This window comes from Pseudorca crassidens, chromosome 4, assembly GCF_039906515.1.
Source record: "Pseudorca crassidens isolate mPseCra1 chromosome 4, mPseCra1.hap1, whole genome shotgun sequence".
NCBI classification, from domain to species: domain Eukaryota; kingdom Metazoa; phylum Chordata; class Mammalia; order Artiodactyla; family Delphinidae; genus Pseudorca; species Pseudorca crassidens.
Window position 1 is genome coordinate 150,564,869 of NC_090299.1, and position 20,899 is coordinate 150,585,767.

Below are 20,899 nucleotides of genomic sequence, written 5' to 3' on the forward strand. Positions count from 1 at the left end.
CGCTAAAAACAATAGATATCCTACCAAAGCCCTCTAGGAAAGTAAGAGGTATGAAACAAAAGTCTTTATTATTAAAAAATAAAGAAGTAAGTAGTAAAGAAGTAAAGATTTGTTTCTGCTTTGTTTTGGTTTGTGACTATAACATGACTGAGCCTTTCTTGACTATTATAATAATTACTCTATTTTCTTGAACTTGGCAATTCCCAATGTAACTCAATGAAATTATGCTCATTGCAATAAACAAAAATTAACTTTTTAGGGTAAAAAAAAATCTAAAACTAAAAATGCTATCTCCTTCTGTCCTAAAAACCAAAGGAAGACACTCAGTTTTGAGGGAAGATAGTCTATTTAACTTAGGCAGTCAAAAGTTTAAGAAGTTTGATTTGGTGCCCATATGTAGAAAGGATTTAAAAGGGGTAAAATAAAGGCAGGAAAATACTTTAAAAAGCTAACACAGAACAATGGTTGTGCAGCAGGGACAATAGGACAGCTGTGAAGGTATGAGAAATCAGAAGAAAGAACTGATAGAATTTCATGCAAAATGGGATATAAGGGATAAAAGAGCTTAAATGTAGTGTTCTTTTCTTTAATGAACTATGAAAGTTTTAAAAACCAATTAATGACGAATAGTTAGAAGAGACCTCTTTGATTAAAACTTATTCAACTTTATCATTTTCAATTTATAAAATGGAAATTTTTAAAATATGTAAATCTATTCTAAGATTTCTAAGAGCAAAAATATTTCAAATGATATATTTTAGAGTTTTCTGTCCTATGTTTACAACTCTGTTGTATAGGAGGGAGAGGGTTTTTTTTTAATATATCATTTATTCCTCAATCAAGTTGTGAAGGATGGATGGAAGGACGGAAGGAAAGAAGGAAGGAAGGGGGGGAGAGAGGAAGAGAGGGAGGGCAGAAGGAAGAAAGAAAAGAAAGCCAGCATCTCATTTACGTCATGTGTACGCTTGCTTTCATATCTCTTATTATAGCAATAACATTTTTATAATGCAGAAGTTACCTATATGTATATTATTTTATCTTTTAGGCAGAAATTGTTCAAGAAAAAGATGTTTCCCATTTTTTTTCTTTTAGAAACTTTTACACTGAAAATAAGCAAACGCAGAATTGCAATTTGCTTAACAGTGTACTAATTTTGGGGTTGAAAACAAAGAGCCTATGCAAACAACCGCCAGAGATTTATTTCATCTCTGATCCCATTAAGGGCCTGCACGGCCAAGATCTAAATGTGGTGCTGTGTTTAGGTGATAACCCTGGCCAGCGGGGACGCGCCACATCACACCATCCACACCCAGCCCGTGGGAAAGCAGTTCGACCGAGCGGACGACTTCTTCATCCCCACCGCCTCCCTCCTCATCACCCACGTGAGGTGAGTGCGCGGACGAGCATTGGCTTGTAGATTTCTCTCTAATCTTGGTAGAAAGCCACGGGAAATCACCAACAGAAAAATTCAGTTATACCACAGATACACACATAATTGTTCTGGAGCTCTGTCTCATCTGCTTGATGAACTTTTATTGAGCAACATTAGTGATGAATTTCCTGTCTTCTCTTCCCTTTTATGTGTAATTGAGAAGTGAATCTATAAAGGTATGCTTGCATTCTTAAATCAATCTACGGTTAATATTTTGGCAAATTGCTCTTAAGGTCTTCGGATTAGGCTTTTGCAAAATGTTCGAACTTGGCCTGAGTTCCTTTCAGAGAAGAGGGCCACTCACATCAACATCTATTCAACATGTTATAAGAACATTCTTGTATTGTTTTGCCCATATAGAAATGAATATAACATTGTATCAGGGCGTATAGTAAGTTGAAATGAAATGTGTGAGGTCTGCACTTTGAGAAAATGTGTGGGCGTGTTATATCTCTCTGTGTGTTCACAAGAGGTAAAAAATAATAACTCCTAATGACATCACTCTAAAGGTTCACAGAAGTGGTTTAAATACTTAACAGGGAGAGACTTTGGATATTCACAATTTCTAATACTATGTCTCTTGATACTTTATTTAAGTATTTAAAGTATTGCTTAGCAATGTTAGTGAATCTGAACCAAACAAATATTTTATTCTCTATTTCAAGGGGATTTGGATGGGAGGAAACTGCTTCAGATATGTTATATGAGCCATTATTTGGTTCTTGTGTATATTTGTTTCTCTTGAATTAACGTGAAAATTTTCTTGTCTAAAAGTTGGAGTTGTAAGAATTCTGAAAGAGTGAAAAATTCAACTTGTAAAAATAAAAACGGAAATTCATAAATTAGAATTGGGGCTCACAGTCAAGTTATGATATAGAAACTTCGGACAGCCAAGTATATGTTTTCAAAGAGTTTAATATATTTGTCAAGCAACTGATTATTATTTTCAGAATACCTATTATGTGCTCAGCAATGAAGTGATTAAAAATTATAATATACTGTCACAGTGTTTTTATGGAAAATAAGTAGAACTTATTGAAAATGAAGCATATTTGAAAAGTATTTGCATTTGCGTTAAAGTAATAATCTTTAGGTCTGAGTGCAAGAGTTAAGAGACTGAAGACATCAGCAGAGAAACTGAAAATGGCCCCTCTTGAGGTGATATCTAAAAAATATATAATGTTCTTATACTTATCTGTTGAGGATAAAATTTTATTTAATTGACATTGAGTGATATGTTTAATAAATATCTTTTTGTTATTTTCAAGTTACTGATAAATTATTACTGGTAAATAATTTAATATGTAACATTTGCTTTTATTTATCTCATTCTCCTATTCCCTATTTACTGTATTTAATATACTGTTATCAACTTTGCTTATTTTTTTTTAACTGCACTGTTAACACAATTCTTTGGGTCAAAACTCCTGTATCTATGACACATACGGTTAATAGTGTACCATCTGGGGTATGTCTTTTCCCCTGTAACAAGTATATTGGATCATTAAGGTAAGTTCGCTACTAGAGGCAGGAGTTCAACTTTGTCTGGATGCAGTGAGTACCATGTGGGATTCTGGGCTTGTATGTATTGTATAATATGCTGTCAGAACATAACATCTCTTGAGGGTCGAAATGATTACTACAGAGCTGAAGTTGGAGATAATAATAATTAGAGGAACATGCAAATAATGTGAACACATATAAGGCAAAATTTTATTTCAGTTATTTCTATATATTGTGAGAAACACTGAAAAGTATGCTTGAGGATATTTTTAAATGTCTTTATTTCTTTTAGGGATATAGAGTCAAATGCATAGGTGTTTTGCCAATACTTGTCAGAATCCTATATTAAGTTATAGCAATTCTACCAACATATAGAGTCCCATTTTAATGAATGTGAATGATCATCATAAATCCTATTTCACAGTAATTATCCCGACTGCTAAAGTGAAAAGTAAGAGTAAAAATTAGCACGCGTTTCCAAAACGAAACTGTTAAATGTGAAAAGTATTTTTAACATAATGGGGATCTTTTCCACATCAGGAAAACCTGAAGGATAGATATGGTCTTTTCTCTTACCAATTCATGGAACATTTTTTCCTACCTAAATGTGGCTTGTGTCCTGAGGTTGCTCTTTTTAAGAATTGTCTTTAACAGAATTTGAGACTGTTTTCTGACTGTTGTGTTGAGTGTATATTCCAGGCCAGGCAGAAGGTCTGACACATAATATGCATTTAATTAATATTAGTTTTCTTCCTCTGACCCCTCATCACACTAATCTGCATTTCTCTCAGATTGCTACTCTCTCATTTCAAATAATTTATATCTCCTGTGTCTGAAAAACTTCTGGGCACGAGTCAGGATTTTATATCCTTAGTGCCTCAAAACTGGTAGGCACTTAATTCATGTTTCTCACAAGAATGGAAATAAAAAAGGAAGTGTTACACTCTTTCCTAAACCAGACTACATAGTATTGAGGGAAGAAGGTATTTCTTATGTACCTGATTTCTCAGCGTCTAACACAAGATCTGACAGGCCGCCAGCACGGCATCAAGCACACAGGAATGGTGTGTATGGAAGCAGTAAATAGGAAGAAGGTCTTACATCTCCCGTCAGACAGATCTCAGCCTGAATGCCCCAGCAGCACCATTTGCTGTTGGCAAATGTGACTTAAGTCAGCTTACTTCATTTCTTTCTAGGGACTGCAGTAACATAATGTTTGAAAATTAAGCTGCCCATAATAGTAGTGTCGAAACTACTCATAATCTACACTGGAGGAAGGGCTACCCTGCAATTAGCTACAGTTTTGCTAAAAGTTTTCTTTTTTCTCTGCTTGGTTTCTTTTTTTTTTTTTTTTTCCTGTTATCTATAATTTTCAGGTTTGTTTAGTCTGTAATGTAAATCAAAACTGAAGAATTTAAGAGAAACAAAATTACTTCACATCTATACTAAAAGATAAACTTGTAGCTTAAAAAAACCAATCATTATTTGGATTTTATTTTTAAATCATTATTTTAAAATAATGTGAATCATTATTTCACTTTTTAAGACAGTTTGAAGTTCTCAGCACTGTAGAAATTCTTCAGAGCCTAATGTAGGTACCTTTCTGAGTGTCCTGAGAAATTTGAATTTCAGGAGATTAATTTTCACTTTAAAAATGCCTGAGAATGTTGGCCTGGTACCACCCATTCATTCAGCCCCTCAGCTGAATTCCATCCCATTCCACCTGACACAGTCCAGGCCACATACCATTATTTCTATTTTATACTATAGCATAAGAGCTTATTAATGAAAATAACTTCTTTGGGTTTTATTGTTATTTACACATTCCTTCTCTTTAGACAACAGAAGATTACCTGAGCCCTAGGCTGAGCTCAGCCAGACACACCAATGCAACCTAAGTTTGGTCTAAATCAAAATGGTCTCTAAAGTGTTGAGCTCTGGCTAATGAACCGAGCTGGCGTCCTTGTCTCTTTCTTGAATATGAACGCTTGCCCAGAGATGGTGCACAAAAACTCGAGACCAGCATGCAACCATTCTTTAAGCCTGGTGTCTATTAGCTCCAACTGTGAATCCAGGTTAGTTTAAACTAAACTTCCTGGAAGATGAGAGAGGGTATATTACACTCCTGTCTCCCCCATAGTTCCTGAGCTTCTGAAAGGGACTGATTAATACTTACTGACTCAGAGTTCATTTTTAAAAGGTTATTAAAACTCCATATTAGATATTTTTAATATATCTGAGTGTGAGTTGGCTAATCCACCCCCTAAATATTTAGAGAAAATATAAATTACTTGAAATTTAGTTAATAACACAAATGGTTTTCTGATGCTTATTGAAATACAGTGATTTAAATCACTGTACAATTATATGCCTTATTGCTTTTAAGTAAGAATAAAACATTTTATATCTTACGTTTTTTTAACTAAAATAAGTCATTGAATATGTAATAACTGATGCACTTTTCACATTAATAACTCGTGCATCCAGTTAACTGGCAATGTATCCTAAACGGACATTTTTCAGACTGGCAGTTAAGAGAAAATTTTCTTGAAAAAATCTTAAATTTCAACAAGTCATTAATGAACCATGAATCATAGTTCTAAAGTTGAAGAGATTATGCATTACAAAAGGAGTGTTTTATAATGACCTGAGAAATATTAATTTCTTATATGAAGAATTTTAATTTATAATTTTATCTTCTTCTGTGTACAAAAATATCCAGATAGGTAAGATTAAAAGAGACTATTAAAAATAAAAATGCATGTGTAATTCTCAGAAGAGTCAATGATATCTATTTAATGCCATAGAAATTGAAATAATTCATTATCTTTTTAATCAGAAGTGCTCTACAAATGTAAAGCAACATGTTTCATTATTTTACTCATAATTTGAATCCAAAGAATTAAGTTATTATATCATTACATGTACATAGATATATTTGAATAATATTATAGTTCTACTACTCTTAAAATTTTTATGATATGGCCAGTGCATGGAATTTAATGGGTTTTGTTATCAATTTTTTAATTAGCCAGAAATTAAAAAATAATTTAAAAATAAGTTTATTTTTTTCAGAAAAATGGTTGTGTTACAATGGTTGGGTTAAAGATCAAATCTCAAAAAGAACGGACATTTACCAATTGATTGTGTTTTATTTTTGGCACCATTTTGAAGAGAGAAAAATTTAAATGTCAGTTTCTTGTAATATACGTAAAGATTACAACTTTCTGTGCAGGTGCTACTAGAATTTGCCTATAAGAAGTGGAAAACAATAGGTTTGGCAGTAATTTTTCATGTTACCATATTTCTTTTTAATTTTTGTATGAAGATTGGAGCGGTGAGGAAAATCGACAGAATAGGAAGAGAAACATGGGTAGCAGGTAGTCAAGCAATGAGTGAAGAAACAATTCCACTGGATCTCCCTTGAAAAATCTTAGATAATTCTCCCACAAGTGGTTTATTTTTGGTAGTAGGGGGGCTGAAAGCGAGAACTAGAAGGAGGCAATGTGGTTCAGAGCAGGGAAATTTGACAAAGCTTAGTGCAAGACACTAAGAAGGCCACGAAGTAATGCTCAACAAATCCAAAAGTTAGCAGAAGTTTTTCTTAGAGGTTTCGAGTTGTCATGAATAAAAATAGCTGAAAGGAAAGAAAAAATATTACCGTCAAGATATTTTTACCTAAATACAAGGGCATAGCTAACATTTGGACTAGTTAGGGCTATAAATAGAAATTCCTTAAAATTTTCACTGACTAGAACAATACCTTTGATACAATTGAAAACAGGTGTCAGTTGATGTAAAAAGATGTATTTACAGTCTGACCCTGGTAGCATCTGTAAATCACACCTCTCCCATCTCTTGCCCACTTTCAAATTGGAGTGCAACTGGAGTTTAATCTCATCCAGTTCAAGCAGGTCAGTGTAAATTGGCACAGAGGATGCTTATAGTAAATACAAGAAGGCAATCATTTCTGATTTACTACCTACCCCAGGACTAGTTCTATATATAGAAAGGGAAGATAGCAACTTAGGTAACATTATTGCTATCCGAGATGTTTTGAAAGGCTTGCCTACCCTTGAAATCACCCCCGACACCACATTTGATCTTATTGTCTGGAATTTCCAACTACTTCTCCTGTTCCTTTGGGTTACATTTCTTTAGAAATCTACCTTTAAAGTACTCCTTTTTCTTGAGAGGAAAATGGAGCAGTTGGGAAAATGATATTTTTATTATTGTCATTTTTCTTTAGGGGTGATTGGTTGACTGCATAGTGTCTTAAAAGTAATGGTTATAGTTGGGATGGTGTGCGTGTGTGTGTTTCAATCAGTGATTACAGGATAAACAATAAGATGAATAGAGTGTATCTGTAAATCACAGTGTGACAGGGAGACCTTGAAAGCAACAGGCACTTCTATAAAAATCTGAAAATGTCAGTTTCCACGCTCTGATTTCTTCTGAACTTGACTTGCTAACCAAAACAAACAAATAAGCAAACAAATAATGTTCCAAGAGTTTCTTCCTGATATACTCCTCTCTTCCCTAGCACATACGCTGAGGTGAAGTTGGTTCCAGTGAATGTCTCAGATTGGATAGTTCAGGAATCTTATGGAAAGTGGACCTCAGTGTCATTCTTCAATGTGGGTGGGCTGGAAAACACGAAGGTGGTAACTGGAGTCACTCTTTTAGGACCCTCAAATGTCGATGAGTGATTGCAATCAAATACGGCAATAAGTGGCTAAGGGATTATCCAGGGTCAGATCTGCCATAATCCCTGCACAGCCAATGGCTATGTTGCCACTCAAGGGGCGAAGAAAGAGGAAATAACACATAGCGGGCACCGTGGTAGTCTGGAGAGAGGTCTCTAGCACTCCTTTTTCTTTATAAGTTATAGTAAGAAAATGATTAAGAAGGGATTGGGTTTGATATATGTTTCCTTAAAGCTTCTCTAAGGGAAAAAATAAACATTCTGTGAAAGTGAAAGTTAGTAAAGTATATCATTCTCCCTCATAATTTATCAAATCTGTTAAAGCAAAATTACATATATGGCTGGCCATATATCAAGACAACTCTACACTTGTGACTTGATTCATGGACAGGCCAGGTGGATGAAGCACTAAAATTATCTGGTTACACTGAAGCCCAAACACATCAGAAATTGAAAATATGAGTTGTTTCACGTCTTTTTAGGAAAAGTACATTATCAGGATGATGAGCAGCAATTAAAATTGTTTCCAAAAAAAAAAAAAAATTGTTTCCAAACATGGTTCCTAGATAACGATCTGGCAACGTCACAATTCAGTGAGATTCAATTATTTTTTTGCTCCCTTCATGCTTATATGCCAATTCCTACCACAGAGAAATAAACTAACAAACAAATAGGGTTTAAATATCCCAGGAGTTGGAACTTTTTCTATCTAGCTATGCTCTTAACTAGTGAATATCTGAAGCACGTATAAATCCTGAAACCATGACCTTCGCTTTTCCAGTTTCTCTGAGCTTCTTCCTTCCCTCTCCACTCTACGAAAACACAAACTCTAGACTGTCAGGACCTCTCAGTTCCCTAAATTCTCAGAGCCTAGTGCACTATCTTAAAAAACAAGACAGTCATAGATTGTTTATTAAAGAAGTTATATACTTTTAAGAGTGTGTATGCACATGCATATGCAATTCATCGTCGGCAAACCCTCCACCATTCTTACAAGGATGCAAAGCTTCTTCTACATAACACGTGCTAACTTTCTTCATCTTATTTCTAAAGAAGTAAACGCGTTATACTTTTCAAGCTTTGACCTGTCATGCCATTCTTCTTTTTTCATTATGGTTACTGGATTTGCTTTTATCTTAAGCAGTACTTCCCACCTTCTTTAGCATATTGGTACAGCCCACACATGGAGTGTAAAATGCTTAGACAGAGAATCACCGACTGCTTGTAGCCTAGTGTTGTGTGTGTGTGTTCGGTTTGTTATCTTCATTATTTCTTGAGTTAGAGAATCTCGTCTGATTCCCCACTTGGTCTCTGCCCAGTATTAACAGGCTCTATATGAGCCTAGTAAGGAAAGAGCCCAGAGTGGATGAATCAAATATGCTAGCCCCTCTTTTGACAGAATGTTCACTTGGTCAGATTACTATCCCATATTAGCTATGTAATATTTTTATTGTATGGGAAATAAGGGTGGATTTAAAAGCAAGCTGTGTTTGAAATATAAGGATTTCATTATTTTTTTAAAAATAAAAAGTTTGTACAGGTATTATTAGTAGACTCCAAGCTCTAGGATTTAATAAAAGCCTCTAACTAGATTCATTCTATGGCATTCCTCACTGAAGAAATCAATGGAGCACTGATAACATGTAATTTAGAAACACTCTACATTGCAGATCTGCCTCCTGAGTTTTATTATGCAAAGTAAAATAGCTCTTGCTTCTGCCCTCAGAGGTCCTTAAGCTAACTCACCAAAGTGTTCAGTAAAACACAGGGCAGCCTTCTCCTTAGGAGACAGCTGTGGTGTATACATAGCACATTTCCACATACATTTTTCCCCTCTTGTCACATATGATTTGGGATTTTGCTGGAAATGGTAAATCAAACTTATTTTACCCTAAACGAGTAAACAATATGACCACCTAAATTACTTGGGTTTTTCTGTTTAGTAGTAAAAACAGACTAAGATAACAATTAAGTTGCATGAAGAAATACATCAAAAGTTATACACTACTAAAACATTGTTATACACTACTACAATGCACTACTTCACAAGAGGTGGGCAGAGCTCATCCTGAGAACTTAAAGAATTTCTTATGTGAATCTAATGTGCACATTGCCAGGACCTATTTCATATGTATATGCAATAGATTACACTGCGATATTTTGAACCAAGCAGATAAAGCAATATTAGTTCTCATAAAATGTGTGTAGAAAACAATAATGCATATTGAGCTTTCTAATTCTTTCTATTTTTAAGTGGATATATTATTTTTCTGTTGGAGGAAGAAGATATTTTTTACCATAGCATTTAATTTTATGAATTCATGAAGTTTTCTTGAAGAAATGTTTTATTAAAATGTTAAAATTTTAAATACAAGTATCATACCAAAGAAACCTCCCTTTTGAATGAACGACTCCTACTGTAGCTCTACAAAGCAATGCTATTAAATAAATAATTTTATCTTTGAGAACACATATGTAAATTAAGGATAGAAGTCAGTAGAACATTTCAGGAAGTTTCTGTGAATGTGGCTAAAATGCTCATTTCATATATACATCATATTCTTTTCTTTTTTCTTGCCATATAAGCAAGTTAATTTATTTTACTTTATTTTTTCTTTTTGGCTTCGCTGCATGGCATGTGGGATCTTAGTTCCCCAGCCAGGGATTGAACCTGCGCTCCCTGCAGTGGAAGCGTGGAGTCTTAACCACTGGACTGCCAGGGAAGTCCCTAGCAAAGTTATTTTAAATGTAAAATTAGTGGTAGTTGTGAGGGTTCTTTAGATGGACAGCATTAGGGGCACTGATATTCTCTGTCTTTACAGCGATTTGAGGTTTGTAAAACCTATTCCTTGTGAATCCGCCTGAGTTAATATTTTGTACCATTTTAATTTAGTTGTAAATCTGTAGCTGTAGCCTCACTATGTAGGAAAAAGAAATTGATCAGTGTGGGTCAGTCAAAGAATAAGTAGACAAATGGATTCCTTTTTTTTCCCTTCAAATTAAGGATGCTCACTTGTTATGTTAGTGTTCTATCTCTTGAAAAACGATTATGCAACAACATGTCAGGTTTTAAAGTTCTTTAAGATATGGTTCAAGCAAAACTGAAGTACATGAAAAGGATGTCAGAGAGCCTTTACATTTAACTGTAGTGGAGAAACCTACCAAATTAGTATATATACGGAGAAATCTCCTATTAAGTCTAATCCGTCATGTCATGAGAAGACATACTCACCATAATCCCATGAGTATATTAAGAACGCTAAGCAACAGACATCACAGTGCCAGGGTTTTATCCTTTGGTGTTTACACCAGTGTGATATAGGGTATACAGACTTCACAAAATGAATAGAAATAGCTTCAGGGGAAATAAAAGTGATAGTTGCCTTAAATAACTCTTAAAACTACTTGTTGGGTTAGGTATGCTTAAAATCTCCTCTGTATTTGTTTAGGCTGAGGTTAGCTGAATTTTTTCCAGTACTATGGAGACGTTACCTTTCTTTCCTTTTTTTTTTTCCGAAGGGGGAGGGAATAATGAAATATATAGATTTTTTTCTATATTGACAACTGATTTTTAAGAAAAACACTGTAAAATTATAGTAATTCATTTTTTGCCATGATGTAGACACTTATTTTTATGCTTATGTAATTTTGCATACATAAATATACCTTTTAGTTTCTTTGAAACAAAAGGGAATCAGAGTTTGCATATGCTATGGAAGTAGCTGGTGATTTAGGTAACTAAGCCAAGAAAATCCTAAAATAACCTAGATTTTTTTCGTTAATAATGTAAATCAAGATTGTTCATCAATTTGAGTGAAAGGAAACATAGCTTTTGTTTTAAATTAAAGTATACATTATTTAAATTCTGCTTAAAGACTTTGTTGTCTTTATATCAAATATACAGAGTAATTTGAACCCTGAATAATTTTTAATTAAAAAAAAGCTTGGCCACACTCATTTAATTGACACATGACAATGGCTTGAACATAAATTATTAGTTTATGTAGAAAGATGATGTTAAGAAATATTTTAATAGATCATAGATACATGTATCTTAATATTGACTGAATACGCCTTCCTGATTTCTTGCATAAGCCTTAACTTGCTTGCCATTTTTGACATAAAAAAACTTCTACTTCCATCCAAATTTTTATTCACACTGGGAAATAATGAAATCTAATTCAAAGAGATTTTGTTGGACACAAATGACTTTTTAATAAATAGAAATAGAGTGGAACATAAACCATTTTCCAACAGTCATCTGAGATGTATATTATTTTTATAATTTTCTGTTCTGTGAATTAAGAAATATACTCTATGGGTATCATCATTATCAGTGACCTCATGAAACTAGAGTTACATTAACCTATTTAATACATTTTTTATATCCTGAACCCAATCGGTGCCCTGCCAACAAACACACCATTGTAAAGCAATTATACTCCAATAAATATGTTAAAAAAAGAGAGATATATTGATAACCCTTCTGGTACTTCTACCACTTATTTAATTTCAAAGTGATCCATTTTACCATCTTTTAAAATTTCAAAGCACTTGAAAACACTTTTTGAACCACCATAATATTTGGATTTACAGGAGGGAGATAAATTGTATTTATTCTTCTGATTCATAAATGCATTATTAAAATTTCAAATTCACCAGGGAATTCATTTATACAAGTGAAATATAAACAGTAACCTTAAGTTTTTCTTGTAAGACTACAATATAAATAACTTTAAAATATTCACTCTTTTTATTTTGATAAACTCCAGAAGATTTCCTAAGACATGCACAGAAATAAATCAAGAGTTCAAATTTTAGCAAGAAATAAAGGGATGAGAATGTTAAGGAAAAGTGGACCAGGTATGAGAAAATTTCTGGAAATGCAGTAAATTCACTACCATTTATTCATACTAACAGTTTCGTCAGTAATGTCTAACTTGCCTATTGTCCTACATACAATAGTCATTTAAAGTGTTCCCCTATAATTTTTTTTTAATGTAGAAGCTACAGTCTGATTTTCTGAAGTCAAGTCTGAGTTGCTATATCATATACATCTCTTCAGGTTGTATCGCTTAGTTGTATGTAGTTTTTGTTCTTATTACTACGGTTATTTTATAATATGCTAATAGTAATTAAGAAACACTGGGCATTTACGCTCTACCAGACAGTGAGCTAAGAATTTTTATGCACTGCCTCATTTAAAACTAACAGCTACATAAATTTTTATCCCTATTCTACATATGGTGAGTCACTTAACTAATAAGTGTTGGAACCAGCTATAAACTCAGTTCTGTCTAAATTCAGTGCCTTAGCGCTCAATACATCATAGTATTCAAGTCCTTTTTTCACTTTCGGGGTAAAACCTAACAACGAGTGTGCTCTACAAATTATCCTAATGTCACCTTTAAAGCATTCCCGTCTCCCGCTTCTCTGTACCTCTGCTACAGCAAAACGTGGCTCCTCACTGCAGACCTACACATTTCTTGCCAATCTGCATTTATTTGCAGAATGTCTGGTTTCTTCCTTGTTCACCTAACAACGCTTCAAGTCTTCTCTCAAAGCCACCTTTTAAAAAATGTGTTATAATCTCCTTAATTGGAGTCCCCTTGACGTTTTGAATTTTCATCATTTTTCACTTGTCCTTGAGTTTCACACAGACTTAGGCTGGAAACTAGTTCTTTAGCCCCTTGGGACCACAGTATTTCATATCATTCAGATTAGTTTGATTCTCCACTAACACAACATTGTAAATCAACTACAGTCCAATATAAAATTAAAATTTAATTAAAAAAATGTTTTTAAGGCCAACAAATGATAAATAAGAGGACCAGCTAAATACATTATGTTTCTACTAGTTCCATTACCAGAATCCTTTAGATCCACTGCAAGATTACTTTTACGTCTGTCCTTATTTTTGTAAGATACCAAATTAGACATGGATACTTGTTTTTCATAACTGATTTAATCTTAAGTTTGAAGTCTTTCATGATGATATTGATATATATCACATTAAAATTTTGTGCACCTTTTCAAAAGATCAGAAACAAATATACAAGTCATTTAATTTATTAGATATTTAAATGGAGTAAGGAAGTGTAAGTTCTGTTAAACAAGGAAATAAACTAGGCTATGAGTATGAAAGAGAAAAGGTAAATGATTTCTGAGAGGACAGAGAAAAACATGGTTTGTCTACAGTCCTAACAGACCCTGCACTCGTTTTTTGTTCTTTGCTCTTGTCTAACTTGTAATGTCTCTTTATTAGTCTGTTCTTCTCCATTCTCTAGACACAGCCCTAAGTCGATCCCTCTCACCTCTCATCTTGCTAATGCAACTAACCCTTTACTATTTCTCCATACTTCTTATTTTTTCCATACTTCCATTCACCAGGGAACCACTGGATTCTTTTTCCTAACTTTAGGACTGTGTTGATACAACTCTGCATTGGAAAGAAAAAAACAACCTTAACATATTTTCTATTGCATATAGATTAAGTCCAGGCTGTGCTGAACCACCTCCTTCAGGACGCTTAGCTCCTAAGGCTGATCCTAAGACATCCTATGGTCCAGCCAATGGGAACCTGAGTAACCCCTATCCAGACTAACTTATGAATGTTTGACTTACGATTTTTTGACTTCAGATGGAGTGAAAGTGATAGGAATTCAGTAGAAACCGTAGTTCGAATGTGGATCTTTTCCCAGGCTGGTGATACACAGTGGGATCCTCTCTTGTGATGCTGGAGCTCCCAGTTCACCCCTACCATTACTGAGGGTAAACAACCAATACACTCACAACCATTCTGCACCCAGACAACCATTCTCTCTTTCATGTTCAGTATAGTATTCAATTAATTACATGAGATGTTCAACACTTTATTATAAAATAGGTTCTGTGTTAGATGATTTTGCCCAACTGTAGGCTGAGGTAAGCGTTCTGAGCCCATTCAAGGTTGGCTAGGCTAAGCTATGCTGTTCGGTAGGTTAGGTGTATTCAGTGCATTTTGACTTGTATTATTTACCTGCATAACCCCACCGTAAGTTGAGAAAGATCTGTACTTTGCAGTTTCCACCTAACTATTCATGTTGTCTAAAGTGCTCTTTCTGACTCTGATTTAGACCCTCTTAATTTGTATCAATCTCTTGGCCAAACTCAAACACTCTCTAATTCATGCAACTTTTTCTATTCCTTTGTCATTTAATGATAGCACGCTCCTCAGAATTTACTTCTTGTCAAGGGCATTCAACCTCACATCAAGTGTTAGTATATTTTATTTGTTTATTCCATACAGTTGTATTAAGCATCAACTATTTGTATGCCAGACAGTATTCCAGGTTCCAACAGGAAATTGAGGATATGTTTTGCTTTATTTTCCTATAGTGCAATATATGTGTGTGTGTGTGTGTGTGTGTGTGTGTGTGTGTGTATATAGAGTTAATTAAAAATTATCTTTTAAAAAGAACTCATACTTTGGAATTGTAAGGACATAGTTTCAAATTTAGTGAATCACACTTACTACACTGTGATTCCAAGCACATTAATTTGTCTGCTAGCGGTTCACCCTGCCCTCTTCTTAGATAGAGACTTTTGCATAAGTTTTTTCACTTACTATCTGCCAGGGTGGAATACCTGAAAAGGCTTAGACAAATAGATCCCCGAATTCTCTCTGACCACAATCATTAGTTCAAACATGGACGTGTAACCCACTTAGAACCCCTATGATAAGCATTTTGCTGGGGCTTTTGAGAAAGAGACTTCTGATTTTTGTGTAGTTTGTCTAGAGGCTCTAGTGCTACAGTAGTAACTTTCACACCACATGAAGCTCAGATCTGAAACCAAGACAGGAGATGGCAGAGCCAATAGATTAAGGGAAAAAAATGAGTTATTGTTACATTACTGTAGAGAAAATTTCAGCTACAATTAGCTGGTTTTAGAATTTCCTCTGTACGAGCTCTCCATTTTTTTGTTGTTTAAAAAAGTTTGAATTGGATACCTTATTATAAAATGAAAGAGTCTGAGATTGGGTGTCCTTATGTCTAAAATATGCATATTACTCACTTCACACTATTTTGGTTGATTGCAGGACCTTGTACAGTTCCTGGCACACAATACGTGATTAACAAATGCTATTTTCATTTTCCCTTGGGATGATTAATTTTTCTTTGTCATAGCATCTCCTATAGCAGTTACACAATTAACAGTAAATATTTGTTAAAAAATACTGCACTTAGTAATGTTTCTCTGAGTGTCTATCTGGCATAGTGTTTCCACATAAAAGAAAAAAGGACTCTGAGCTAAGTCCCAGTTTGTAGTTTGCTGAAAACTTCCCCGTGGCCTTAGGCGCTGTGGAGACAGAGAGTTACCACTTATCAACCACTTGTGTAACATGGTATGGAGACAGCCCAGTTCAAGATATTTCGATGACTTGAGTCAGCTCAGGGTAACACCGAACCTATGAGATTGCCATCTGCAGAAGTTTTCTCAGAGATCCTTAAGTTACGACAGTTATAGATGGGACTATTTGCTTATTCAATCTGGGCATCCATCTCTACAGCTTGCCCAAATCCACATCTTCTCTAAGTGCTAAGAAGAGAAAACTCACTAGGACTTTCCTCCAAGGGAAACATGTCATTTAGGATTTGATTGAAACTTGTGATTGAACAAGACCTTGAACCCTGAGAATATTGTAATTCTTCTGTGGTTTAAAGACTATTTTTTTCTCTCTCTCTCTCTGGTAGATTTCATTATAAATCTCCTAGATTGTTCATTTGAGATTAAGTCTTTCGTGCCATTCTGAAAATGCTCTAGAGACATTTACTCTGTGAATTTTTTTCCTAGTTCAAAACAATGTATATTGGAGTGCATATTTCACTAGGCTTCTCAGTTTCAATTTAGTATCAACTTAATTGACAGGAATGTTGAATAATTAGTAAGGTTTATAAGTAAGGTAGAACCCTACTCACTACGTGACTAATATTTTTCCAAAAAGTGTAATTCTTTTTAAAGATGGAATTTATGAGATTGTAACACAAAGAAGAACAAAGCCATCTGCAGTTGACATATGGTGTATTTACTAAAGAACTTATAAAACTCGGGAAGTCTTGTTTATTTTAATTTGAAATTTTAATATTGGTTCTGTACAGAGATCAAGTCATATTCTTCAGCAAACAGGATACAGGAGGAGGCTCAAAACCAATAGATTTTTGGTCAATCTTGAGCAATGATGCTTCACACAACTCCTGTGATGAGCTTTGTTGAGGACCTTATCTTTAGCCAGAAAACTTTAGAGAAAAAACATTCTGTAACAAAGATGACTTGGAAGAATTCTAAATAAATACCTGTCAAATGGATTACTGGAGAATTTTTTGAAATGTCACTATCAAAGTAGTCAATGATAAATCTGTATGCTTATTACCTAATTAATATCAAGCAGGTAAATGCTTGAACACTCTCAAAATGTATTACTCAGTTTACTAGGAATATCAGTATATACCCAAGACAAATTAAAAAATAGTTTCTCACAGCTATTTCTGTTATGATCAATGTGCACCACTGTAAACGTCAATCCTATAGTGTAAGTCATCTCAGAACCCTGAAAATAAAACACCATTAATGGTTGAAATCACAGACATGATAGAGACCTTTATTTCCTCAAGGCTGAAAGGAAAATATGGTAAAAGCAAGAAGATATGATATCTGGCAGGTCCAGAAGGAGGTCAGTGTTTTGAACAAAATGAGTAAATCACCAGCACAGAAGATGTTCATTAGAAAACTCAGAACAGCATGAGGAAAACAAGACAGAACCCCATTCTGTTGGAAAATGAGGTCATCAGAGACTTTCTGTAGGTGGAGGGAGAAAGAAAACAAATACGTTATCAAGACGTCCAGATATGCAGTCACTCTCACTGTGTTCTCTGCAAGAAAATGGATGGAGCAAAGATCTGTATGTTGGTGAATCACTTACACGTTCAATAATGACATGCTTGTTTTCAGTGCTTCCTCTGGAATATTTAGCTATTCTTTTTTTCTACTTAAAAAGGAAAAATAAAAGAAAAAGTAACCTTATCATTGTGAGATGACTTGCAGAGTCATCTTATTCTTCTCCAAGACTAATAATATGAGCAGTTATTGTACTGTTTGACATTATCTGTATCTGTCAGGACCTGCAGCTTCTGAACATGGCAATAATCTTCAGTCACTTACAGAATATATACCTGAGCCAACTCACTCTGGCCATTACTTGGAGAACTTTCCTGACACAATCCTTAGATGCACAGAAGGCTATCTCTACAACTCAGTGCATGTCTAACCTAATTTTTGAGTAATACAAATTTGAAAGTGTCAGTTGGTTTCAGTTTACCCTGTATGTACATATAGTTAACATATGCATGGATGTGTGTGTATTAAATAATCAGGGCTTGTATTAAGCGGTGTACACAGGTTGTCACATGTTCTAATGGATTGGTGCCTTTGCCCTGTCACTTGTCATATATATTTTAAATCACTTCACAAATAATTGATCTTCATTAATGTTTAATTGTGCAAGACAATGTTTTATCCTCTGTATGTTTTAACCTATTATTAATCATAGCAACTGTACTAGTTCCATTTCATGAATAAGAAAGAGAGACACAGAGAAATTAAATGGCTTTCTCAATGTCACACTGCTATTAAATTTTGGAACGGGGATGTATATGGACATAGTCTTGTTTGAATGCTGTGTCTGAGTGTTTTTAAACACTTGGTTCTGCTGATGGCACTCCAAGCCCCCAACCCCTACTCACTCCTCCAACACACATATACTCACACTGACCTCTATTTACAGTTTGCCTGTACTTGGTTTAACTACTAACCTTTTCTTGTTCTGTTTTGTGGAGAGATGTTGAAACTATTATTTGATCAGATATATTTCTGAAACATGTTTTATGGAAGATTTTTGGATATATGTCCATTGTTAATCTCCAAAAATATAGCATATTACAGGACATTGAATCAATTAAGTTATATTGATTATAAGGTGTGTTTAATAATAATTGGATCATGCTATGTTCTGGTGTTTTCAATACTTAAATCATTTCCAGTAGAAAACAAGCCTAGTCATTTCCTCATTTCTATCATCATCTGAGAGCTCCCTTCATAGCTGCCTGTGTGTTAAATACTCTGTGATCAACAATATTTGTACTCACTAACAAAAGTTACTAGCATAAACTTTAGAAAGGATATATTTCATGTATGAGAGAAAGGAATGACTATAAAAAAGATTTTTGTTTCTAATCTATTATATCAGAGTAGAATGCTTATCTCTTTCAGAGCAGTGCTTCCTATACGATAATTGAATATTCTGTAAAAAATTCAAGCATATGGATTATAGTAGTTAATTCATTACATAGATCCATCAATTTAATTTTACTTTTGAATCGTTGTCCAGTAATGATATATTTTAATTCGATACAGTTATCTTTTCTTCATTTAGATTTATGAATTGGAGAACTGAAAAATAATCCCTGGTGTTATTTAGACTTCAATGAGTATTTTTTTCATAGGACATTGTAGAATTACCATTCTGTAGCCATATAAGATGCTAAATGGGCAACCTATTTTCTTTATCATCAGCAAGAGATAAAAGGGCAATTAAAAGGCACCATATGAAAGATTTTAGATAAAATGCTTTTTTGAATGGTATATTCATTTTCACAACCAATGCATTCAGTACAAGGAGCTGCTTACTTATTTCTAAGTCAAAGCTGTACATTATGAACATTAAAAAAAAAAGTAAGTATAGACTTTGGCCCACTTAAAGATAAATGTGAAAAATATCAGATGGCCAGATGGACTTATAGGCAGAAAATCACCTCATGTGCCTTGATGTTATTTCACTTTTATAGACAGCTATCTGAGCTATTTAAATTTCCTTACATCCACAGACTTCCGCCAGCATTTTTCTTTACCCTTTTTGCCTCTAATGAAACTCCATTCTCCTTATTGAGGCAACTTCTGCACACATGCCGTGCCTGGTATTCTCACTCTGAACAGCCTTGATACGCTAGGACCTCGAAAGGGAATTGTTTGCCTTCGCCATTTTTACTCACACTGTCATTTACAGACCATTGGTCCTAAATAAACGTGAGAAAAAAAGCAAAAGCATCTCATTTAGCAATGTATAATCCTGCATCTCTTTCAACTTGTTTGATTTATTGGTATCTAACAGCATCTAAACTCCCCAGGAGCAACAATTAACTATCGAAAAGTCTCCACGGTACCTTCCTCTCCAGGCTAAGTCCTGCCGAGTGACTTGTGCTTCCATGTGGACAGCTTACCCGCCACCTCACTCCCCACTTCCACAAGTTCCACACATGCTCTTGATTCTACTGCCAAAAATATATTCTTATTTGTCTAAGTGTCTCAATTACTTACATTGCATTTAGAATCAAGTCGTTGCTTCCAAGGCGGTAACTTAACCATCATTAACTTTAAAAGACGTTTTCATGGGATTAAGGCCATGTATGACCTACTTCTTTTCAATTATTTTTTCATCCTCACTAGCTGCTCCTCCTTGCTATTCATCTTGTGCTTCAGACACTGCTCACTATGCCTCTACTCCGCCAGGCCCTCTTAGGTGGCAGTGTCTCCACACCGAATCTCCTATGTTAAACCTATTCCAGCCCCTCAAAATTGCATTTTCATAGAATTCCGTGCAAGTTTCTATGATAGCAGAACTCATTTTTCAAAATTTATTTGTTCACATATTTGTCTTCTCCATCAGAATAAAGTCCTGAATGACAGAATCATACTCTGGTGTCATATTCCTACCCCAACACTTAGGTCATTGCCTGGAACATGGTGCCAATTCAGAATGCTCAGTAAGGGAAGGATTGAATGTAATTAGTAAAAGTTACTTGAATGTATTTCAGAAGCATTCCCCTGCAAGCTTGAAACTACTTAGGAAAAGCTTTTACTTCTCTATCTCAAGTAAGAGTTAATCATTCTAGTTTATTAAGAATGATCAAAATGTCCCAGCTTTTTGACAACTCAATCTGACCATCTGCAGACAAATACAGGCCTAGATGGAGGGGGTGGATAGAGAAATCATTAACACATATGTTTTAATGAAGACTGGCCCTTAAGTCTTCAAAACCTAGTAAAATAGTTTAATATATAAACAGAGTCCGATGCATTATGGTAAGTGCTATAATAGAGGTAGTATCAAGACATTTCTAAGAGGAACAAAGGATACAAACATTTTGGAGAAGTCAGGGAAGATG

General features: G+C 34.5%; 1 protein-coding gene across 4 annotated transcripts in view; it reads left to right on the top strand.

Moving 5' to 3' along the window:
* FSTL5 (follistatin like 5) overlaps positions 1-20,899 on the top strand; it is a 676,350-nt gene that overhangs the window by 631,961 nt on the left and 23,490 nt on the right. For all 4 annotated transcript variants that reach the window (XM_067737033.1, XM_067737032.1, XM_067737031.1 and 1 more), the window contains one exon: positions 1,263-1,387. In XM_067737033.1, the coding sequence (XP_067593134.1) occupies positions 1,263-1,387 (125 nt within the window). The remainder of the gene's footprint in view (positions 1-1,262; positions 1,388-20,899) is intronic.